This window comes from Mesoplodon bidens, assembly GCF_964165515.1.
Source record: "Mesoplodon bidens genome assembly, chromosome: 2".
NCBI lineage: Eukaryota > Metazoa > Chordata > Mammalia > Artiodactyla > Ziphiidae > Mesoplodon > Mesoplodon bidens.
Window position 1 is genome coordinate 43,421,477 of NC_138177.1, and position 25,777 is coordinate 43,447,253.

A 25,777-nucleotide genomic window follows, 5' to 3' on the forward strand; every position below is an offset into this window, starting at 1 on the left:
TTAGAGATGAGAAAAACTGAGCTACAAATGGTCAAGTGACATGCACACTTTTACTCTGCGCTGGTACACAGAGTTTAATCCACATCTGTCTGATAGCAAAATCTATACTCTTTCCACTCTAATGTGTGCTGAGTAAGTATATTAGGCTTTATAGGCCACATACAGTGTTTGTTACATGTTCCTCTTTCTCCTTTTTTACACTTAAAAAATGTAAAAATCATTCTTAGCTTCCAGCTGTATAAAAAAAAGACCTGTGGATTATAGTCTGCCAAACCCTGTACTTTTATCATGAACAGAACTTGAAATCAGATGACCTGAATTAAGAACATGGGTTTAACTGCTATTAACCGTATAAGCTTGGGTACCTTTCTGAATCTTAGCTTCCTCATCTTTAAAATTAAGTAATATCTCTCCTACTTAAAATGCCAGACTACTGTTATGAAAAAAATAAGAGAATAAATATGACAAAAATTTGTAAGCTTATCAAGTATCACATAAATAGGGGCTATGACAGGGACAAAGGACATTGAAGCTTAAAAGAGGTAAACCAGAAACATTAATTTTAATATTACATTTATTTTCAAAAGGCAATACTTCACTATAAGTTCATTTAAAAACTTTATTAAAAACTTTCAAAATAGATTCATGAATATATGTTAACCAAAAAAAAAAAGAAAAATCTACTTGCAAAAGTCATTTTGACTATTTTAAAAAGTTTGCTTTAGATTCATACCAACTATGTAGTTTTTTAAAAAGTAATAAATATTAAGAAATAATGCATATATGAAGGCATAAAACTAAATTACTGCTTGCTTTGCTCTATAAAGTAATAAAAGGAAAGCCACATGTAAGGGCTCCAGCACTTTTCATTCTTTATAAAATCAGGAAGCACTTAGGGGGTCACATAAAGAATAGAAACAAACTTCTTTAAGATTTCAAGAATTGTATACAACTTAAGGTTTCTTTCATATACCTTGCAATTTCAGCTTTAAGTCTTCCAATTTCTTCAGTTAATTGTTGAATACGCTTAGCATGCACTTCCTTTTCAGAAAGGAGCTTCCGATATTCTTCTGTATCTGGATCTTTCTGTTGACTCACTAGATGCTAGAACAGCAAAAATACATAATATGGTTTTATAGTTTTCATGAAACTAATGTACTATAATAAAATATCAGAGTATCTAATTGTTTACATTTGCTACTTGCATACATTGTGATCAAGCACCAAACTACAAGAAAATAAGATCAAAGCTTTAGTTCCTTTGTTTAGCTAAGATGTTTAGCCAAAATGGAAGGGGAAAATAAAATAAATGTCATTCACTATTATTTTTCATAGCTGCAAAGGAACATTTCAGAATCGTTACAATGGAGCCAAAAAAGGGATCCAAAGAATCTACAAGCTTTTTATATTAATATTAAATACCTAATTTCATTAAAGTGACATATACAAGGGAAAAAAATGTCATAATGCATTACAATCTAAACAAAAATATGAAAATAATCCAAAATAACTGATTCCATTAACTAGGAAAGAAGGCATAATTTAACAGGAATGTATCTAGATTTGGGCAGATTATCCTCCTTTCTTGATTTTTCAGATTGCTTGATTAAAAAAAAAAGAATAAATGCACTCTAAAATTCTATAGTCCTCTTCAGATACGAGTGGTTCCCTAGAGCATTTTCCAGGTGCTAGGTGCTGTGTGAACTGCTTCATTTGTTTAATTTTTGTAACATGAAGAGGGTATTATGCTCTCATTTTCACAAATAAGGAAAATTGGCTCAGAAAGATTAATGTCCTTATTTTCACAAATCACGTAACTAGTATGTGGTAAGGCCAATTCCCAACCTTTTGTTTGAATATAGAGCTAGCATTTCTTTTTTTTTTTTTAACATCTTTATTGAAGTATAATTGCTTTACAATGGTGTGTTAGTTTCTGCTTTAAAACAAAGTGAATCAGCTATACATATACATACATCCCCATATCTCCTCCCTCTTGCATCTCCCTCCCACCCTCCCTATCCCACCCCTCTAGGTGGTCACAAAGCACCGAGCTGATCTCCCTGTGCTATGCAGCTGCTTCCCACTAGCTACTGATTTTACATTTAGTAGTGTATATATGTCAATGCCACTCTCTCACTTCGTCCCAGCTTACCCTTCCCCCTCGTTTCCTCAAGTCCACTTTCTACGTCTGCATCTTTATTTCTGTCCTGCCCCTAGGTTCTTCAGAACCATTTATATGTGTTAGCATGTGGCATTTGTTTTTCTCTTTCTGACTTACTTCACTCTGTATGACAGACTCTAGGTCCATCTGCCTCACTACCAATAAATCAATTTCGTTTCTTTATATGGCTGAGTAATATTCCACTGTATATATGTGCCACATCTTCTTTATCCATTCATCTGTCGATGGACACTTAGGTTGCTTCCATGTCCTGGCTATTGTAAACAGAGCTGCAATGAACATTGTGGTACATGACTCTTTTTGAATTATGGTTTTCTCAGGGTATATGCCCAGTAGAGGGATGGCTGGATCGTATGGTAGTTCTATTTTTAGTTTTTTAAGGAATCTCCATGCTGTTTTCCATAGTGGCTGTATCAATTTACACTCCCACCAGCAGTGCAAGAGTGTTCCCTTTTCTCCACACCCTCTCCAGCATTTATTGTTTGTAGGTTTTTTGATGATGGCCATTCTGACTGGTGTGAGGCGATACCTCACTGTAGTTTTGATTTGCATTTCTCTAATGATTAGAGATGTTGAGCATCCTTTCATGTATTGTTGGCAATCTGTATATGTTCTTTGGAGAAATGTCTATTTAGGTCTTCTGCCCATTTTTGGATTAGGTTGTTATTTTTTGATAATTGAGCTGCATGAGCTGCTTGTAAATTTTGGAGATTAATCCTTTGTCACTTGCTTCGTTTGCAAATATTTTCTTCCATTCTGAGGGTTGTCTTTTTGTCTTGTTTATGGTTTCCTTTGCTGTGCAAAAGCTTTGAAGTTTCATTAGGTCCCATTTGTTTTTGTTTTTATTTCCATTTCTCTAGGAGGTGGGTCAAAAAGGAGATTTATGTCATAGTGTGTTCTTTCTATACTTTTCTGTAAGAGTTTCACAGTGTCTGGCCTTACATTTAGGTCTTTAGTCCATTTTGAGTTTATTTTTGTGTATGGTGTTAGGGAGTGTTCTAATTTCATTCTTTTACATGTAGCTGTCCAGTTTTCCCAGCACCACTTATTGAAGAGGTTATCTTTTCTCCACTGTATATTCTTGCCTCCTTTATCAAAAATACGGTGACCATATGTTCATGGGTTTATCTCTGGGCTTTCTATCCTGTTCCATTGATCTATATTTCTGTTTTTGTGCCAGTACTACACTGTCTTGATTACTGTAGCTTTGTAGTATAGTCTGAAGTCTGGGAGCCTGATTGCTCAAGCTCCGTTTTTCTTTCTCAAGATTTCTTTGGCTATTCGGGGTCTTTTGTGTTTCCAAACAAATTGTGAAATTTTTTGTTCTAGTTCTGTGAAAAATGCCATTGGTAGTTTGATAGGGATTGCATTGAATCTGTAGATTGCTTTGGGTAGTATTATCATTTTCACAATGTTGATTCTTCCTGTCTAAGAACATGGTATATCTCTCCATCTGTTTGAATCATCTTTAATTTCTTTCATCAGTGTCTTATAGTTTTCTGCACACAGATCTTTTGTCTCCTTAGGTAGGTTTATTCCTAGGTATTTTAGTCTTTTTGTTGCAATGGTATATGGGAGAGTTTCCTTAATTTCTGTTTCAGATTTTTCATCATTAGTGTATAGGAATGCAAGATATTTCTGTGCATTAATTTTGTATCCTGCTACTTTACTAAATTCATTGATTAGAGCTGGCGTTTCTAACCATACTATGCTATATGGTTTTGTCCCTCCTAAAAAGGTAGCAGTCAGTGAACAAGTCTTCTTAAAGTGATTCAGTAAGCTACATAAATCCATTTTTCACGTACCAAAGCATTTTAGAGATAAAGCAGAAGCCTAAATTTGGAATCCAAGTAAATAAATTAGCTGTTTTTTAAAATATACAAAATGTAAGCAAAACTTTAAAAACTGAGTTATAAGTTTAATGCCTGTCACATATGTACAGATGTACACATTAGACTTTTACTGATAAACACATAATACTTTCCACTAGCTCATCAAACATTTTTATCCCCTTAAATTTTACCCTATTATTTTAAATCAACATGTTTCCATATTTTGGAATGGGTTTAATTGCACTTACCTGGTTACGTGCTTTCCAACGTTTGACATCTTCTTCTAATAACTTCTTCTCTGCTTGCAACATACCGCTTTTCTCACTCAGCTCAGCATTTGCTTCTTGTAAGGGTAAAATATCTAACTCCAGTTTCCTCACCTGAAAATAGTTCCAGTATTTTTTTTAATACCTGATGTGAGAGTTTATTTAAAATACTATTAAAAATAATGTGCCTCTACTCTTCATCAGTAAGTTACAAACCTTGGCTTGCATCTGTTGTAGATCCTGTTCTAGTCTTTCCTTTTCTTCCCTCAGCATCTTATTGGTCTCCATAACTACATTCATTGTTTCAGTTTTCTTCATTAGTTCCTCATGCTGGGCCATTGTTTTTGCAGTTACCTAAAGTTTTCAAACATGCATACAGCAACATATAACAATAGATTAAGACCTACCTTTTCCTACCAGTTCTAATCTTTCCTACAAAAGTAAAAAGGATTGAAATGTCAACTTTTAAAACAAATTCTTAGAAGTCTTACATGTTTTTCTGTGATTCATGCTAATTACAGAGTTTAAACAAATACTAGAAATTAAAAGATGAAAGTAAAAAGATACTACAAATCCTGCTGACAAATAGTTTTTACATTAGGTAAGAACATCAATCCAGATCTTTCTGTATCTATCCTTTTTTCTTGCTACACTGAATTGAAATAGTTCTAAAACAATGTTATTTTGATCCTCAGTTTTTTCCCCTTTTCAGAAACTCTTTTTTCATTTCACTCAGTTGTTTCATCACTTTGATTCTGAGAAATTTTACTGAATATTTGTTCATTTGTGAAGAACTTTTCTTCTGTTCTCATTGAGTATAGTTATCCATCTTTTGCACATGTTACTTTATTCCTTCACCATTTTAAAATCTATGGTTCATGACTGCCATGCTACACTGTTCATCTTTGGTAGACATTCTATTATTTTTGATATAATGTATGTTACTTCTTGACTCTCCTCTGACTGTATGTAAGAGTTGGTTGAGCTGGGCATTTTCTACTAGTATTATTTGCCTTTCTACAGCCCAAAGGAACAGCAAGGAAAGCAGAAGAGACTGAGAGAATATACAGTCTTTGTTAGAAACCCCGATTCTGCTCTTTTCCTCCAACTGTTAACTCCATTGAATTAGAGGGTCTGTTTATTATTTCCATAATGAGATATGTTTGAATTTGGGTTGTTTTCTCAATAGGATATAACTCTGGAATTTTAAATTTCTGTCTGAAAATGTAAATCCCATAAATCTAATTGTTCAATTATTCACTTTCCCCTATCTCAATGGTTTGTCTCTAGCAGCCATTCCAACTATCAGTTAAAAGAAGATAAATGATTCAAGGTCTTAATTTCCTTCCTTCCAGATGTAGAGTTGTATTACTGCATCTCCTCAGAATGAGGTTATGCAATAGTAAGCCTTTGGGTGGTAGTGTGGACTAAGGAGTTAATAAGCTTATGTTGTGATCACATATTCACTAAGCATCTTTTTTTCTCCTTTGGTCAACTGTTTTGACTACACTTTGCACCTCTGATGAGAAAGGAGTATTCTGTAGCAGTTTCAACCTACCTTTTTTTCTAAAATGACTATCAATCTATAATGAAAACTACAGTAATAAATTAAGATAACTGAAATTTATTAAGCACTCACTGTGTACCAGACATGATTCTAAATGCTTCATGTGCACTAACTCAATCCTCACTATTATTATCACCCCAATATTACAGACAAGGAAGTTTAAGAACAAGGAAGTTAAACAATGTATCCAAGGCACACATCTCATGGTGTGAAGCTAGAATTTGAAAGCAGTCAGTCTGGTTACCATTAGTCTCTCACCACTGTATTGTGCCAGTGTTTACTAATGTTTAATGAATTTTAAAAAGAATGCTTATTTCAAACTAAATTTTATGTTATTAGAAACTGAAATGAGTTCATCTCTTGATTGCTTTTTTTTTTTTGCGATATGCGGGCCCCTCACTGCTGCGGCCTCTCCCGCTGCGGAGCACAGGCTCCAGACACACAGGCCCAGCGGCCATGGCTCACGGGCCCAGCCGCTCCGCGGCACGTGGGATCCTACCGGACCAGGGCACGAACCCGCGTCCCCTGCATCGGCAGGCGGACTCTCAACCACTGCACCACCAGGGAAGCCCTCATCTCTTGATTTAACAAGTGCTTTCTTAAAGCTTAGGATACATACCTGAACTTTCTCCCTTTCAGCATTTAGACTATCCTGCAGTTCCTGCAGCTCTCTTTCTAAAAGTTCAACCCTTTGTCGATAGCGCAGACTCTCAACCTGAGCCACTTCAAACCTAGTTTCAGCAATTTCTTTTTCTCGTCGTATAAATCTACAAGAATACGTATTTTATTTGAATAGAAAAATGCCAACATAACATTTCAAAACTTGGATAATTTTTAAGATGACAAAAATCATTCACTTTAAAAAGTATTTTTACACAATGCTTTCATTAAAAAATAATGGGGGATATCTTTTATTACAGACAGTGGCTTCTATCTTTAAAATAATCTGAAAGGCAATTAATTTTCTAAAGAACCCACTCAAGTTCTTACTGTTAGATTTAACTTGAACTAATTTATTTAAATTGGCATATGTCTAAATGTCCAAAGTGATCACTAATTGGGTGATAGTGGGTTTGTTGACTAATAAGAGACAAATGAGCTTTATACCTAAATATCATATAACTCCCACTTGTCTAATTTATACATTTACAGTGTCACTTCGTAATTGTTGTTAACCACAGAAGTAAAGCATTAAGAATATACTGGATTTACCTGAGAATTTCTAAGATTTGTTCTTGAGATTTTCCTTCTTCACTGAGAGATACATTCAATGGACCTTGTACGCCTTCCTTCATAGAGGCAACGATTTTGTCACTTAATTTTTCAATCTGATCATGAAGTAATCTGTTTTGTTTTTCTAGATCTTCACAGCGAGAAACACTCTTGGAAACTTCATCCTATAAGCCAAGAGTCTATGATAATAGCAGATTTTCCAATGTACATTAAAAAAAAAAACTTTCAATTCTCCAAACATTCTGATGTACAATATGATTATGATGTACAATAATACCTTTAACATTCTCTCTCTTTCCTCCCAAGATGCTTTGCACTCCAACAACTGTGATTCTGCTTTCTGGGCTGTTTCTTCCAAGTGCTGACGCACTGACACCATTTTGGAAACCTGTTCTTTGGCAGCTTGTAGAGCTTCAACATCAGCAGCATGTAGCATCAATTCTCTCTCATACTTATTCTGAGCTTCCACAGCTATTTTAGCCTGAAAGGAATTATTTCCCCATCGACATAGATGATTAAAAACCCATAAAGCTAGTCTTTAAAAAGATGTACATTGTATTATTTAAAGTAATAAAAGTGAAGACAATCTCTAAATGTACCAAAATAGGAGAATGATTAAAAATCACACTGTAGTGGGAAGCAGCCGCACAGCACAGGGAGATCAGCTTGGTGGTTTGTGACCACCTAGAGGGGTGGGATAGGGAGGGTGGGAGGGAGGGAGACGCAAGAGGGAAGAGATATGGGGACATATGTATATGCATAACTGATTCACTTTGTTATAAAGCAGAAACTAACACACCATTGTAAAGCAATTATACTCTAATAAAGATGTTAAAAATTTTTTTTAAAAATCACACTGTATCTATTTAATGAAATATTAAACATCTGTTCAAAATGAAACTTAAGAAGATGATATAGTAACTTGGAACAGCCTTTATGAAAAAAAGACTAAATATAACTGAGTTATATAAAATACATATATACACACAAAGTGAATGAAGAGAAATGAAAATAATCTATTTTGAGTACTGAAATATGGATACATTCTTTGATTCTAATTTCCAATGTTATGCTGTTTGGCAATAAGCCAAATACAATTCATTTTTGTCTAATTTACTTTCAATGTGAAGCACTTTCCCCTGTATTCCATTTTTAAAGTAATCCTGATACATATACATGTTATGTATATAAGCAACATGTAAGCAATAAAGAACAGTAACCCAACGAATGGCTATTAATATACCACCAAACATAAAAATGAGAATGTTTCCAATATCCTTACATGTCTTTCCTTCCCATTCTACCATTTCAATAATACCCATTTTCCTGAATTGTTTTACCATTTCTTGTTCATACAAAATCATAAAAAGCAGTATCACATATATGTGTGTGTGCATGCTGTATGTATACTTAAATAATGTGGTTTTGTACTTTTAAAGCTTATAAACAGTGGTGTATAGAAATCTGTGTAAGCTCAGTAATGCATTAAAAAGGTATTAAAATTGTTTTGTTGAGAAAAGTATCTCTATCTTGTCTGTAGTACAGCTTTACCACTAGAATTAGTGAAGGACTACAATAGTGAAAGAATGTTTGCAAGTGAAAGCAAGTACACATTTAATCTCCAACTCCTATTTTTCTATATTTTTCCCATTTATCAACTTTGTTTTGTTAATTGATATTGCTCTACAGGTATCTCCTACTTTTTGAAAGTTTGCTTTATGCCACTTTGCTTATATGAGAAACCTACATTAGCATCTGTTTTTGCTAACCAAAAGAAATCCAAAGAGCATTTTTGCTTTTACAAAAAAGGAGAAAAGTGAAAAGTGTTCAGCGTTTGTTTTGCAGGAGCCATTATAGAGGCTGTGCGCACCCTGAGTAGCAAGAGAGGCACCGCCAAGCTCCCTCCCTGAGACTACACTCAGCATCTCAACATCAAGCTGTCATAGCTTTGAACTGTGTCTGTGAGCATCTGTGCTTTACCTCAATTTATTTTGTGCTTCCATTAGCAAGATGTGTCCTAAGATAATTGTTTCTTCACTTAATGCCATTTCAGTTTACACCAGCTTCATAGGAACTTTCTACTTTTGGACAGCAGGGGAAACCTGTGTTTACTTTTAGCCTTCACCTATACTTTTCAACTGATGTTATTCCAAGTTCCACAAGAGTGGAAATAAACCTGCATTTTTGTAAGATTCACCAATCCCCAAAATGCATTAATATACTCCAAGAACTGTTCCCTAAGGTCAAAGCTCACTTCTCAATAACTGGCTCTAAGAGTAACACTTACTTGTTCCTGACAGTCCCGTCTGGCTTGCTGCTCATTACTCAAAGCTGTGCCTGCTCTCTGAAGAGCTTCTTGTACTTCATTCTGAACACTATTGAGTGTTTTCTTTAACTCAGATAACTAAATCAGAAGAACAAGATTAAAACCAGAGTTAATTGCAAACTTACTTTAAAAATACTGGAGATAGATTTTTCAAAATACAAGTAGCCCAAAGACTTCTTACTAAATTTAAAATAGTCATAACCTGATATAATCTACTGGACGAATTTTACAGGTCTATGTTGACCCCATATTACTATCTGCAAAAGTCAATTTTTAGGCAGAGGCTTCTAAAAAGCAGCACTGATACCTAGTACACCATAAAGTAGTCTTAAATATCCGAAAGGAAACATGTACAGATGTACAGAGTAAAACATAAAACTAAAATTGTTGGGTATGTGTTCATTCAATATCTGTTGAGATGAACTGAATAGTAAATAATGAGCTAGTTAAAAGAATTTAAACTCTTACCATAGAAAAAGTGATTGATACAGTAATAACTTAATTTACCTGTTGTTCCATGCTCTCTATGGCTTTTCTCTTGTCATCCTGAAGTTCCTGTTTTTCCTTCTCTACTTCCATTAACTTCTTTTCCAGCTGTGTCTGAAACTCAGCTGACTCTTTTAAGCGAACTTCAATATTCTTATGTACTTCTTCTGTCACCTTCGCCATCAACCAAACAATAAGATACAAAGAATATACACATTTAAAATTATACAGTTACTTTCCCCAAATCTAAACTAAATTTTAAAAATACTAAAATTAATGTTTGCCTCGTATTTAAAAAAAAATCCATCAAATGCTGATTAAAGAGTTCAAAAACATCACTTAAAACTATGCATAATTTACCTCTCTACCTGTTTACTGGTCATTTTTCTCTTTTGAAGTGAAATTTCCAGTTTTCATTTTCCCCTCATTCTTCATATCCACTTGCCAAATCTGTCCATTCTACCACTGAAAGGGGTTTTTCTCCCCACATATTTTGATTTCCATGATGCCAGCCATGAAAGGATCTTTTAAAACTGTGGCCCTAGTCTATTGCTATAGCCTCCAAAACAAACTTCGTATCCTCCAATCTATTACGTTCATCTTTCTAATTAAAGCAAATTCTGGTTATGACATGTTGGAAAAAATCAATGCCTCAATAATCTTAAAACATATAATTTAGTATGACTTGAAAACCTTTCACATTTGGCTCTTGACTACGTTTATAATTATATTCCTCACTATTTCACTTCATAAATGCAATACACTAACTAGCCTTTTTATCTTGGCTGATGGTACCTTTTATATGTAATAACTTCCTACCTTTAACTATCCAAATGATGCTTTCTTTCAAGGCTGGACACAAATGCCTTCTCTACTGTGAAGTTATGCATACTCAAAAGACAAATAATCTCACCTACCTCCCACTCACATCAACATTTCATCTATACCTTTTCTACAGCAATACACTTTCCATGTTTCACAAATTTTGTGTGATCTTTTTGTTTATTTGGCTTATTAGACTCAAGCACTCTTAAGAGGTAAGTGCAATGATGTCACTTGAATCCATACTTTTACACAGTGCCTTACACATAGCAACAATCTAACTTAAAAAAAAAGTTATTAAGTGCATGCAAACTGATTTCAAAATTGTATATACCTGTTTTTCCTTGTTGAGGGACTCTTCCAAACTAGTAACCATTGCACGATACTGTTCCACATTACTAGTGCTTGTTTTGAGCCTTTCCTTCAAGTCATTCACCTGCTCTTCTGCCTGCCTTAGCTGACTCAGAAGGTCATCCACATCTTCTCTGTTGCTAGGCTGACCTAAAAGATTTAACAGCTTTCTTAAAATTAACATTCTAAAAGATATGAGAGATGACTGTTATCAATCCTGACTGTGAAGTTAGTACTAAGGCTGAAATAAGTAGTTAACTATCTAGAAAGTATATTACAACCCATACTGAATACCAAAATAAAAACAGGTTACTGTCAGTATGTTATTTCTTCAAAAGAACTCTGCTGTTACAAATATTTTTTTTAAAAAAGATACTTAAAAAGAGAATACATAATATTTCCACTAAACTGAGACAGCTACTTGCAGAAATTACCTTTCTTAATTTATTTAAATGTTTATTCCAAAACACTACACCTTAATCATTTAGTGCAATTTTCATTCTAAAATTCATGGAAAAAGAAGAAATTGCAGATTACAAACAATGTTTTCATACCATATGATAACAAGAAAGAAGTATTGGATAATTATATATATACTATATATATCACATATACACATATATACTTATGTTTTAAATTTCTCTTCTATTAAGAAATAAAACCATGTAGAAAGATTATCTGGACACAATGGCTCTGTATTTGAAAAAGAGAAGCAAAACCTAATGAGACAAATGAGACAAATGAGACAAATCTTTTACCCGTGGCTATCAATGAGCAAAGATTAGAAATATTGCTCTAAAAGAGACCAAGCCAATCAATTATTTCTGTAAGTGAGCCATATCATTACAAATTCAACAAGTAACCTCATCTCGAAAGGGAGAGTTAAAAATTCAAATATTAACCCTCTGCAAGAGAAACATTCTTAAAGTATCAGTACAATAGTTTCAATAATTGGAAAACTAAGAGCATATCTTGGTCAGCTGCCATATGTACAACTATTCTGAATCTTCCAAGTCTGCAAATTTATTAATTTAAGTGGAAAACTGAGCTTTACTATATGAACAATAAAGGTTTTTTGTTTTTTAAATCTTTTGCTAGTATCCACAAAGAATAGGCTATTTATCTACAGGATATGTTATAAACCTAAAGAGGTACTTTTTATCAGCCTACTTAATTATTTACCTTTACCAGTTCTCTGTGAGGACTGAGAAGCAAGCTGGACTTCCACATTACTGAGGTGCTGTTTCAATGTAGCAATTTCCTTTTGAGCATTTTTTAACAGTTCTTTTGTGTTAAGATGAAGATTAGTCTCAGTATCCAGCTGTCTCTTTGTATCTAAAAGTTGAACCTATAAGAAAAGATACATTAACCCTACAAACACTTACCTTTAAGTTCTTAAGTAACTAGAGGTTCAAGTTATCTTTTTTACAGAACTTTAAAACTCCGGCTAAAACAGGGTAACAGAGATGAGATTTACCTCCCTATCTGAAACAACCAAAATCAAAAAACAAACACCAACCAAAAAACTCCAGACAAAACACATTAAAACAACTGTGATACCTGAGTTAAGAAACAAAAGAGGTGAACCCTACAATTTCCTAGCTTATTGATTTAAGAGTGTCCAGGCTAAGGCATAGGGAAAGGGAAATGAGGCCCACAGGATTCCTGAATTGAGAACATAGAACTGAGAGTAGAAGAAGGCTAGCTTGAATTCATAAGACAGACTATCAGAGAGAAGAGAGCTGCACAGAGTACTGTGATCTGCACAGGATCCCTCTTGAATATTCAGCAAAACTGTGATCAGTGCATGCCTATGAAATTACCCTACACAGGGTAAAGAATCGCCTAAAGAGACTGGAATGAAGCCTCTTTGGTGCTCAGAGAGTATTAGGAATAAATAATGCCTGTTTCCATCAGCCTGACTGCAAAAGCTCTTAATTCACTGGGCACTGGGACTAGCAGTCAGGAAGATACTGCCTTGGTAGCAGTAAATAATTAGTTCTAAACTGAGCACTGCTTTGGGCCTGCTTAATAAATCGTAAAAAATATATTCAATAGAATCAAACTATTTTCAATGAACTTAACTGCATTCCAGAACAAAGCTCAAGATTTATAGAAATAGAGAAATATTCAGCACCCAATAGGATAAAACCCAATCAAAAATTACTAAGCATACAAAAAGCCAAGAAAAACTTAAGAGTCTGTAAGAGATCTCTTCAAAACTATGCTTCAACATGAGATGACAGTTTATCTACACACCAGCTTAATTTTTAAACATAAACATTCTATAGAAATTCAGAACACAGACTCACATCTAGATTTCTAGTAAGTGTATGCCTTTGTTCCACCTCATTTTCCAATTTCTTCTTTAGATGGGATATCTCATGTTCCAGTTTTTCTATCTGGCTACTAAGCCTTTGTTTGGTTTCTGTTTCAGATCGTTCCAATATTCCCTAAGGTAAAAAAAAGATTTTGGTTATACTTAAGAAAAAAGTAAGCCCCCCCACCAAAAAAAAAAACCAAAGGCAATAGAAAATTATGGGCATACAACTCATTTCTACATGAAGAGGTTAAGAACTAAAACATTTACCAAGAAGGTATTTCGACATTTTCCATACTAAAACATCTATTTAATAGGGAAAATAAAAACCATATTACCAATGGCCATTCAGATTCCTTGAAGTTTTAAAGAATATAAACCAAAGATTTAATCTTGTAAACAATTAAACTGTACAGGACTCTATAAATATAGACCTGAGAATTAAAACTGCCAATTGCATGGCTTCAGTCAGTTCTCTTTAAATGTTTTATTTAGAATATTGACGTCTCAATAAACTTCAAATTCAATGATCATAATGCATGATGAAAATGACATGAATTTTCATTAAGAAACCTGAGAAAATACAATGTCAAAATTGTTCAAATATAACTTAATTTTTCTATGTGTCCTTTTTTATTTGGTTACCTGAATTGTTTGCAGATTAGTTAGCAGCAAGTTTTGCCCTCTTTGTTCAGCCAACAAAGATTCTCTTTGCTGAGAAAGACGAACTTCTGACAATTTAAGCATTTCCTTTTCCTTTTTCAAATTTTCTGTTCTTACCTTGAGGCAAATACAAGTTAAAGAAAAAATGTTGAAAAGCAATGTGTCAAATGTAATAACACAGTTATAAAATTAAAATGATTCTTCATTACTACATATTTCTTAATGTTAGAAACTAACAGTAGCGACTACATCTCTTCACTATATAAGGAAATACAACTCTTAGTTTCATGTATTGAAATATGAAGCAAATATTGGAAATACTAATAGATCAAAGGAAAAAATCTTGCAATTACCACAAATACTAACACTATCTTTGCTCTAACAAATCAGACTTTAAAACAAACAATAAAAAAATCTAAAATGCCAGAGTGTAAGAGGCAAAACTGAAAAACTGTGCTATAGTCATACCTGCATACTATTAAATTATGCAAGTTTTAGAACCTAAGCTTGGTTTCTAAGTATCTGTTTGAAAGTGCTGACTGATCTATTTAAACTTTTTTTCCCCGTAAAGACTCTGAGTTTCAGGGGATATAGGAGGGTTCGCTGAAAATCAATATCCTCAAATATTCATATTTTCAGGATGAGTCAAAAACTATCTATCAGTCATAAAACTTACTCCACCAGTTTGAAAATGTGCTGCTGTCTAGTCTCCACAAAGGAGTGGGTACAAGACAAAAATGAAAGAATATAGCCAACGGAATTAGAAAAGCTAGGTTTTAAGTCCCAACCAAACCATCTCTCATCATGGCCTCAAAACAGGCAAATTACTTAGCTTCTGCGTCTGTTTCTCGATAGGCCAAATGGGGGACAACTGTACCTAGTTCATAAGTAATGATTAAAAAGCTGTGAGAGAGAATTTTTTAAAAAGTAAAACATTGTATGAAAATTTATCTTCAAAGAATTTAGAATTTAGTTGAAAGTACTGTCAATTTCTGATTGACATTTATATTCATCATTCATTTCATCTATTTCATTCATTGAAATTCAGAAATATAATTCAATGCTAACGAAATTTTTATACTGTCCTTTATTAGAAATAAGAATGGATAAAATATTCACCCACTGCCTTTGTTGTAACTAGAGCAACAGTGACTTATAAATTTATTTTGAAATGGAAAATCTGTAAGACAATCTTAGTCCCGACTAACAAACTTCTTTCCCTCTCCAGTTTTATTAGAAACAATCACCTAACCGATCTGATGGACAAGTGGATGCCTGGAAACTATCTGATAAGGACATATAATTCACAAACTTCAAATATCTACATTACACCAACGAGTAAAAGCAAAGTAATAATTAAAAAACAAGTGTCAAATTCAACTTATAACTCAAGTGAGATGCCGGAAATTGGTCTCACTTCTGCAACAGCTAGCTTTTCATTAGCTCCTCTCAAATCTTGTGTCATTGTGTTGATGATCTGTTCCTGCTTTTGAGTTGCTGCAGTGAGTTTCTGATTTCTCTCATGTAGGGATGTTATTTCTCGACGATATCCTTCAACATTATCTTGTAGCATTTCATAACTTATATGAAAAAAAAAAATTCCATAAGCAACTGAAGTACTATATCCTAGTTTAGTTCCTTGATTTTCACAAGAACTTAATTTTACATGATTAATAATATGAAAACAGTGGCTTATATAATAATGTAAAAATCTTCATTCTTTTTTCTAAATTCCACATTTAGCAGTCAAATTCAAATTCTAATTAAGCACAGTATCTCATGCTGAATTAACTTTTTAATCTTACTCATTTACAAGTATTTAAATCATATCCAAAATAATGCCATATAATGTGGATACACGAGACACCCATCACAATACAGTATGCAATTTAAGATATTCACTCATGGTTAGTGATGGATTTTTGCCAGTCCTTTTTTTTCTCTGTAAAATTCTTCATGTTATTTTCTTATGTGCTTGAAAGCTTAGAAAATGGCTGGCTAGAGCTATCAACATAGGGGAAAAAAAAAGGTGCTTCTATTGGGATATCAAACTGTTGGAATGTACAGAGACAACTGCTTGTCATATACTTACAAAAACAGTTTGACCATGTAGTATACAAAGAAATAAGTTTTTTCCTAACTTGATAAACTAACAAGTATTCAATGGCTCTGGTAATAACTATGGAATGAAATTTACCATTATTCCTTTGTAAGTGACCAAGAAAGTGAATTTTCCCAAAATTAACTCTCTAGAGCCTGCTTCTCTTCTACCTAGACTAGAAAAGGCTGAATTTGCTCACAGTTCTCTTAACTTCCTTACTTAAAATAATTAAGTCCTATGGAAACAGTATCTTCTTTAATCTCAGGAAGGAAAAATAGCAACATGCCTTACATGAACTTCAACTTAACTAAACAACTACCTTGACTCCTCAGCAATATCCAGGATAATCATTAACCAAAAGTAAAAAATGAACCCCTGTACATCTCATCCTGGATCAGAATCCACCAAAAAAAGTAACACTATCGCAAATTAATGCTTGAATTTGATTCAACTGAAGACTAAGTATACCGTTTAGGCTTAATTTTTGAAAAGAAAATTTACCGTTTAGAAGCAAAATCTAGCTGGGTAGAAATTTTGGTATTTTGTGATCGCAAATCTGTGACTTGCTCCTGAAGTTTCTCAAGCTGCTCATTCTGCATTTTCTCATTATCTGCCTTTTCTTTTTTGTAGTTCTCAAAAATTTCCTGCAACTAAATATTGGAGAAATTATTAGAAGATGATACTCCATGTTCTCAAAAAACCTGACCCAAGATAAAGCTGTAAAGGTGGGGTCTTTACCTGTTTAAGGGCAGCCTTGGCTTCTATTGCCTCTGCTGACTCAATTATAGGTACTGGAGTAGGAGTGGAAACAGTCTGTGATGTACTTGAACGTTTTGGAGTTGACACAAGAGAACTATCATCTAAGCTTGAAGCTTCAGAAACGTAAAAAGAATGATGTAACATTTCTTCACAAAATACGTCATTACCAAAAATCAACAAGCTGACTCATTTAAATGAAATCATAAGGTTATAGAAATTATGACACAAAGAACCTACTAAACAACTTATTAAGGTTATTTATGACTTCTAGTTAAATAAAGGTAATTTTTGCAGATTAAATGTTAAAACATAACCAGAATAAACACTGTAATTCATTGCCTCTCAGATGCATATTTTTCAACAATGATCAGCATTTTTCTTACCTAAAATAATGTATTTTAGAATTGATGATGTGTTATGATCACTCATATATGGTAGTCAAATTTGAAGTTATCACTGTTAAAGTAAATACTAGTTATATTGCAAAATCCATTCCCTAATATACATTTCAGAAATATTTCCCAAAAATACTTGGAAACTTTTAGGATAACGTATAAAAACCTACCTTGTAAAGGAATGGTAACTCCTGTTGTCTGTGACAACAAAATACGGTACATATCACGCTGACGAACTATGGAATCAACAAGCTGCATTTGATGTCGCCGTGATTCACGGAGTTGTTCCAGTTCAGCGAGGGCGCTCTCAAGTTTAAGCTGAAGCTCAGTTATTCTGCAGGAAAAGAAATCAGTCTATTTCACAGGACTGAGATTGAGATGCAGTTATAATTTCTATTGCAAATTGACTAAGCATTTTATCGCCTATCATTAAGCACAGTATTTTCATCTCTCTTATCCTTTCTTTCTTCTACTGCTATTTTAAGAATCACTTTAAAAACCCCCACCATATAGGATACAGACACTCACTAACGTCATCTGAAAAATTTGTTTGCAAAAATTAAACCAATTCCACTGAGTCCAAACTCCAGCCTTCTTGTTTTCATAGCCATTCTTCCTCCTCTTGTACCAAAACCATTTTTTCCAAAAAAATTCTTTACTGTAATTCCTTAAATATCTTCTCCACGAAGCCTGGCCTGTTCCCTAAAATCTAGGCTGGGTCTCATACCCCATGCTCCCATGGATAGGCTTATCTATTACAGCACTAATCACACTGAACTAAAATTATCTATTTATTGATCTTATTATCTATCTTATCTATTATCAGTCTCATCCACAAACTGAGGTCCCTGAGAGTAGAATTTTTTTTTTTTTTTTGGTATTGTTGCTCAGTTTTTTTTTTTTTTTTTCTCCTAAATCACTATATTCCCAATATCCAGCACTGTTAGGGGCACACAAAAGGTTTCAATAAATGTTTGCTGAATAAACCAACGTAGTCTATTGCTTACTTGGATGAAGTTGTTTCTTGTTCTTCTCTTTCTCTGGTTTCCCCAAGTTCCCGAAGGGCCACTAAGAGACGTTGATTTTGCTGCTGAAGCTCTTCAATGTTTCTGTAAGATACTAGGTGCTGTGATATTACTTCAGATGAACTACTTATATCAGCAGAGCTTACTTCCTCATCACGGATTACATGGTTACCCCTCGCTTCTTCAAGTTCCATCAGAAGCACTCTAATCTAAAAAAGGGTTTTAATATGTTATCAAATAGTATTGGCTTTGATTCTGGAAATGTTTAGAAGAAAAGTAAAAATTTTCAAATGACAATGTTACTTTACAAACACTGTCAACTTAGTATTAAATTATCTTGAAAAACAAAACATCAAGCTTATCATTTTAGATATTAAGGCCTAAATAAAGAAAACCTTAATTGAAAAAATTTATTTTTCATTTCTATGGACGTACATAATGAAAACTACTATTTAAAAAAAAAAGGCAGATTCCAGAAGCATGGTTCCATTTTTCTAAAACAACGACCAAATAAAACACACAGAAATATATACCCATTTTATGTGTGTGTGTGTGTGTGTGTGTGTGCGTGTGTGCTTGCACTTGCATGCTTATGTATGTATTATGTGGTGGGGCAGAAGGGGAGCATGGAAAATAGATGTTAATTTCATTTATGTGAAATTTTTATCTATGTTTGTGTGTATGTGTGTATACCCACACACAAAAATTAGGGTAAAATATATGAACAAAACAGACCTACATTTCCAAACTTGTTCAGTTAAAAAAAAAAAGTGGTAGGGTAATGCATTTATAGATGCATATACAAAATGCATGATTTTATTTTAGTAAAAACAAAGAATGTTTACATATGTTTACATATGCTCCTGTGTATCTGTACGTATAAGAAGGTGTGAAAGAATACACCATTGGTGAAAGAATAACACCATTCTGTTAACTCTGGGGCTTGGGCAGGGGGAAGAAAACTTTTATTTATCTTTGAATTACTTCATTTATTACAACCAGTACCTTCAATTTGAAAATTTATCAAACATGTAAAGAAAAGAAAAGGGGGAGCAGCCATGGGAAAACAATGACTAGGCTGCAATTCTGCTAGAGTGGTTTTCTTAGTTGATGAGAATTTCATATGTGCTAGTTCTATCTTACATACCTGCAAACAGATTCAAACACTACTAGGCAGTCAGTTCAGGGAAAAAATACAGGAAAAGAAACAAAAAATTCTAACCTGTTGTGAAAGATCTTTTATTTGTACTTCCATTCTTTGATTGTCTCTTTCAAGCACAGATGAATGTTTATTGGCTTTATCTGTTTCCTCCTGCAATCGCTGAATCTCCTTTAAAATGAAAAGTCAAATGAAAATTCTGTTTTTCCTTCTAAGATCTATATAAATAGCAGTTACACAAACAACAAAAATATACAGTGCTAAATACCACAGTAATCAACTTATAAATAAAAAATATTCTATATAATATACTAGCCTCTAAGGAGAAATTTCTTAAAAATATGAATACATGTATTTCTTAATATCTCAAATATTGCTCATTATAATCTTCATCACTGTATGATAACGATGAGGAATTCCCCCTAAGTTAACTGTGAACTACAATGTTACAGCCACACCAAATTCATAGTATACTATCAAATGATATCAGAGAAATACTCTCAAAAGCTTCGTTACTAAGACAAAAACAAAGGATTGCATTACAACGATAATCATTATTATACTGACTATCTGGAAATAAATGTTAAAAGTAAAAAATGTTGGGTAAGATGCATAAAAGACTTGGTTTTTTAAAAAATGCATCAGTAATTAATTCTAAAGAAGCAGCAGCCAATGTCACAAGGCTGTTAAAAAAAGGAAAGAAATTACAGCATATTGAACTGCTCTGTAAAGTTTAGCATCACAATATCATTAGGGATTTAGGGGCACAGTTTTAAGGAGCTTGATGTAAGCACAATATATCTTTGAAATCTTATGTTTTATCTCAAAATTCATACAAACTTTGCTTCTTAATGTATTGTTTTCACATAATAATGTTTTACACACTATTCGAGTGAAAGATGGCTCATATTTTTCCTGGTGTTTAAAGTACCTCCGAGCACAGTGCCCTCAGAGAACATGGATAAACCAATTTCAGTTGACAAAATGAAGCAGGCAAATATTCATGAAAGATGGTAACGACACAAATCTGCTGAGTTCAAACTGGGATAAATTAAGATGCCAAGGAAGGAAGTAATTTGGTTATAAAACTCTAAGAATCTAACAAATAAGCACCACAGAATCTAGACTGGACATGATGTATGCTATGGACAGAAGATTCAACTATGAAAAACATACAGAAATTATCTTTAAAGTCTTTGGCAGTTATGAAAAATGTCTGTATTTATTACTGTACCTGTACGTTAGTGATGAATTAACAAATAGGTTCTCCCCACAATGAACAGCTGCTATTATCTGATTTTTAAGCCCCTCTACTTTACTACCTCCTTCAGACAATAAGCTCCAGGCAAAATGCTCACTCTCAACAGTGAGAAAATCAAGTAGATCCAAAAGACCTCTTTTTAAACCACATCAAAGGGGCAGGGGTGTGTCTAAAACCCAATATTCTGTCAAGGCAAGACTGCTAGATATCATTTGATTCAGGAGAAAGAGACCATTAGACACAATACACCCTGATTTAAACCGATATCTAAATTGTAATAACAACGGCAACAAAAGTTTAAGTTGAATTAAGGATACAAGTTATTTATACAATATATTTATGCTCTCAAAAAGAAATTATCAGTTTAAATACAAGTTGATTTAACTGATTTTACCCAATAAAACTTGCTTAATAAATCTTGAAGATTTCTCAGTAGTAATAGTTGTATCCTAAAAACAACATTATCAGCATATAAATACTCTTTTTAAACCATTATCTATCAAAAAGGAATCTTAAGAGATAAAGAATATTTACAAGCTTCCTTAGTACTTCTAATATGCAAAGGAACAGTAACAAAATAATGTATATATAGATTTGCCAAATTGTGAAACGATATTTAAAAAAAGGAATTCTTTTCAATGGTAAGTCAAACAATATTATCATTTCTAGACAGAATATCAGAATTGCCTGACAAAATATGACTATTGCTAAATTTAGAAAGATTCTATTAACAAAGAGAGATTGTTATTTTAATCTGAAGAGTAGCCCAGGGAGATGTGGCTATTTATCATCCACTAGAGAACCATACAGAAATCATCCCAAATGTCTTAAAAAACGCTAACGGTTTTCAATGTTAGCTGAATAAAGATAAAACATTTTGCAATTACAGATATTTAATAATGTAATAACAAGTTTTAAAATATATAATTACCCTATCACTGAAAAAGTGGTTAGCCTTTTAACTTAAATTCTTTAATTTTAAGAAAGAACTACCCTACCTAGTAAATTATTTCTCATATGTATTTTTTCTACAGTTAAAATTTAGGAATAGAACCAACCTTCATAGCTTGTTCAAGCTTAACAGATAAACTTGCCACAGCTTTCTGTGCACGTTCATACTCCTCACGTTGGCGTTTCAAAATTGGTGCTTTGGCTTCAACTTCTTTCACTATTTCATCTAGATACTTATTAATTCTTTTGTTCTCTAGTTTCTCCAAAAGCAGCTGATCCTGAGTTTCCACATAAGCATTATATAGCTGAAAGAAGAAGAGGGGTCATTTCAAATCTAAGCATAACAGAAATATACAGTTTGTCTAGCTTCTTCATAAACATTCATTAGCAATTACACAAGATGGAAATGTTTACTGTATGTTACACAGAACCAGGAACCAAGAAAGCCTTTCCTGGGGACTTCCCTGGTGGCACAGTGGTTAAGACTCCATGCTCCCAATACAGGGGGCTCAGATTCGATCCCTGGTCCGGGGACCAAGAGTTTGCATGCCACAACTAAGGAGCCCACGAGGCACAACTAAAAACAAACAAACAAAAAAAAGTAAGAAAGCCTTTCCTAAAATGATCTGTTCATCACTAGGCAACTTTAAGAATAATTTTTCTGGGGCATAAGGGTCAGAGAGATGTGAACAACTTTGCTGAAGGAAAATAACAAGATTTAATAGCATTTTTACCTCAGTTAGCTTCATGCCAGGTTTCACTATCTTAGCTACGGCTGCTGCAGTAGGAGACATGGCTGCAAGCTCTTCTTCAGACAAGATGGCCCCTGTGCCAACACACAGAAATCGAGTATATTTTTGTAAAATTTCAAAGTAAAGCCACTAATATTTCTTACAAGTAAAAGTGATACCTACTGTACATTACATATAAATTCCTATGAAGACTATAAAATATGACAAGTAGTCATGTAACACAATTCTAAAAATCATGCAGTAATTATAGTTAAAACTATTCTGGAGATTGACACACAATTATGTGTGATCAAATGGTACTTACACCTGACACTACAATAAAGATACAGATAAAGTAATGCTGAACTAAAAATAAATTGTAATGCTATAACTTAGTGAGTTTCCTGCATCACAACATGACAAACACTATTAGTGAAGTTAAGTGAGGACTATGTAGGGAAGTTCTAGTATTTCAAACCTTTAATAAGCATCTATTAATCCATACCTTTACGTTTTGTGGCAGAAAGAAGGTCATTTGCATTCTCTAATTCCTTCTCTAATTTCCCTATTTTCTCAAGCATTTCTTTTTCCATTTGATCTTTAGATTCCTCTACTTGTAGAAGATGATCTTGTATTGCTTTATTGGCTAAAAACATTTTTAGAGACAGAATAATCAAGCACATAATTAAAATCTTTGAGTTACAGAATATAACAGAATAGTCAGCAGACAACATTAAATTCTACAGAGGCTATGGCTGACAGTTATTACGCACTGGAAGCTCTTGATGTACTTATAATTCCTGAGGTGTCCTGGCCTAGTGAATCTATTTCTCCTTTTGATGTCCCTTTTATAAGAGGGGAAAATAGGGGAACTCAAATTATAAAAAAGTGGCTCTAAGTGTCTCTTTGGTTTTAATCTGATCTTAGATGTCTAGAACATAGGAAATGCCTGGAAAAGATCATACATAAATAACTTACATTAAAAAAAGCAGGAATATATGAAATCAAAGACTTTACAATACATTATAACTTAAAAAGTAAGGCTTATTTATGGATTAAGAGAGTACCCAAACTATAAACCTATATGTATTTATCAAAGGAAATGTTTCAAAAATGGAAGAAAAATTTCCTATTACAAATCAGAATATATATAAGGTTATCAAATGAAAGAAACAGAAAAATATTAGCTACTTATATTTTATATTTGCTGAAAATAGAATTTAAAATTTCTTGACCTAAGGATCTTTCTTCTATATCAAATTTTGTCCCTGATAAGGTATCTGACCTCTAAATCCAAAAATCTACAGAAGGGTAAAGAAAACAGTACCTTCTATCTAAAAACAAAATAATCTTCTCATAACTGGAAAGTCTTACCTTCTCCAGCTTCCTTCAAAAGTTTGTGTAATTCATCCACTGCTCGGGTCAGTTCATTGCTCTTTGCCTCTGAATCATCAGCAGCACTCTAAAATTTAATCTTAAAAAAGTTACCCAACATCCAATAATGCAACATTAGGACACTAATGCATATAGTACAGTACCTACCTTGTAAAGGTTAGAGAGTTTTATGTGAGCATTTAATTCATTGTGGAATTTCTCTTCCATACTGGCCTGCTGTTCCTTGGCCTGAGGGGGAAAAAAAAGCCAACACCAAAAACCCAATTACAACAGTCTGATTTGAACTGAATTTAGAATGCTTATCAAATGCCAAGATAAAAAATTCAGTTTTGAAAGTAAAGAGATGAAGACTAAAACACTAAAATTAAAATCAGTTGTCATTAGATAAATTATCTTAAGGATAAAATGTTAATGATATTTTTATCTTAAAGTAAAATACTTGGATGTCATTAAAATTAACCATACTCATTTTTAGACAGTACTTTGGATACAGTATGTAACTGATTCTAGCAATTTTATTAGCCTACTTACATCATATGAAAGTGCCCTGGCCACTTTGTGGTGCCAGGAATGGTTCAAAATATGAAATCATTTTATAAATCAATAGCTTCCTAAGTGTTACAATATTTTTGTAAAAGAGACATTTTAAACTGGTCAACTACACCTCTTTCAGTTTGGTCAACAGATCCTCTACATGCTTTTGAAGATTCTCATTTGATGTTTTCAAGCCATTCATCTGCTCTTCCATTCTAGAAACCTAGAAACAAAGAAGTAGAGTTGGGCGGGGGGAAGGATGTTGTATTAACTGAAATTAATTTGGTATAAAGTTCAGTTGCCAAGTACCAGGCCTCAGTGAGCCAGAGCTCCCTAATCAGCTGCTACTTTAACCCTGTCCTGTCTGGGTGGGGAACAGACGCCCTCAGGTGACCTACACGCAGAGATGGGTCCAAATCCAAAGCTGAACCCCAGGAGCTATGCAAACAAAGAAGAGAAAGGGAAATTTCTCCCAGCAGCCTCAGGAGCAGTGGATTAAATCTCCACAGTCAACTTGATGTACCCTGCATCTGTGGAATACCTGAATGGACAACAAATCATCCCAAAATTGAGGCAGTGGACTTTGGGAGTAATTGTAGACTTGGGGTTTGCTTTCTGCATCTAATTTGTTTCTGGTTTTATGCTTATCTTAAGTTTAGTATTTAGAGCTTATTATCATTGGTAGATTTGTTTACTGATTTGGTTGCTCTCTCCCTTTTTTTTAACATATATATGTGTACTTTTTTCATTTTTATCTTTTTGTGAGTGTGTGTGTATGCTTTTGTGATTTTGTCTGTATAGCTTTGCTTTTGCCATTTAGCCTAGGGCTCTATTTTCTTCTTTTTTTTGTATAGTTTTTAGCACTTGTTATCATTGGTGTATTTGTTTATTGGTTTCGTTGCTCTCTTCTTTCTGTCCTTTTTTTAACTTTTAATATTTTTTTATTACTTATCTTAATAACTTTATTTAGTTTAATTAATTTTTCTTTCTTTCTTCCTTTCTTTTTTTTTCTCCCTTTTCTTCTGAGCTGTGTGGATGACAGGGTCTTGGTGTTCCGGCCGGGTGTCAAGCATGAGCCTCTGAGGTGGGAGCACCGAGTTCAGGACATTGGTCCACCAGAGACCTCCCGGCCCCACGTAATATCAAACGGTGAAAGCTCTTCCAGAGATGTCCATCTCAATGCTAAGACCCAGCTCCACTCAACAACCAGCAAGCTCCAGTGCTGGACACCCAATGCCAAAGAACTAGTAAGACAGGAACACAACCCCACCCATTAGCAGAGAGGCTGCCTAAAATCATAATAAACTCACAGACACCCCAAAACATACCACCAGATGCAGTCCTGCCCACCAGAAAGACAAGATCCAGCCTCATCCATCAGAACACAGACACCAGTCCACTCCACCAGGAAGCCCACA

The 25,777-nt window shown here is 33.7% G+C and overlaps 1 protein-coding gene across 2 annotated transcripts in view; it reads right to left on the bottom strand.

Moving 5' to 3' along the window:
• The window catches only part of TPR (translocated promoter region, nuclear basket protein), a 65,877-nt gene that overhangs the window by 26,276 nt on the left and 13,824 nt on the right, over positions 1-25,777 (bottom strand). For both annotated transcript variants that reach the window (XM_081225463.1, XM_081225462.1), the window contains exons 8-31: positions 24,490-24,582; positions 23,973-24,053; positions 23,805-23,892; positions 22,936-23,076; positions 22,434-22,525; positions 21,807-22,004; positions 19,551-19,658; positions 18,311-18,537; positions 17,474-17,637; positions 16,888-17,021; positions 16,651-16,799; positions 15,466-15,628; positions 14,031-14,165; positions 13,378-13,518; positions 12,248-12,413; positions 11,049-11,215; positions 9,914-10,066; positions 9,368-9,484; positions 7,358-7,561; positions 7,060-7,244; positions 6,467-6,614; positions 4,497-4,634; positions 4,263-4,394; positions 974-1,104 (exon numbers count right to left, since the gene is read on the bottom strand). In XM_081225463.1, the coding sequence (XP_081081589.1) occupies positions 974-1,104; positions 4,263-4,394; positions 4,497-4,634; positions 6,467-6,614; positions 7,060-7,244; positions 7,358-7,561; positions 9,368-9,484; positions 9,914-10,066; positions 11,049-11,215; positions 12,248-12,413; positions 13,378-13,518; positions 14,031-14,165; positions 15,466-15,628; positions 16,651-16,799; positions 16,888-17,021; positions 17,474-17,637; positions 18,311-18,537; positions 19,551-19,658; positions 21,807-22,004; positions 22,434-22,525; positions 22,936-23,076; positions 23,805-23,892; positions 23,973-24,053; positions 24,490-24,582 (3,455 nt within the window). The remainder of the gene's footprint in view (positions 1-973; positions 1,105-4,262; positions 4,395-4,496; positions 4,635-6,466; positions 6,615-7,059; positions 7,245-7,357; positions 7,562-9,367; positions 9,485-9,913; positions 10,067-11,048; positions 11,216-12,247; positions 12,414-13,377; positions 13,519-14,030; positions 14,166-15,465; positions 15,629-16,650; positions 16,800-16,887; positions 17,022-17,473; positions 17,638-18,310; positions 18,538-19,550; positions 19,659-21,806; positions 22,005-22,433; positions 22,526-22,935; positions 23,077-23,804; positions 23,893-23,972; positions 24,054-24,489; positions 24,583-25,777) is intronic.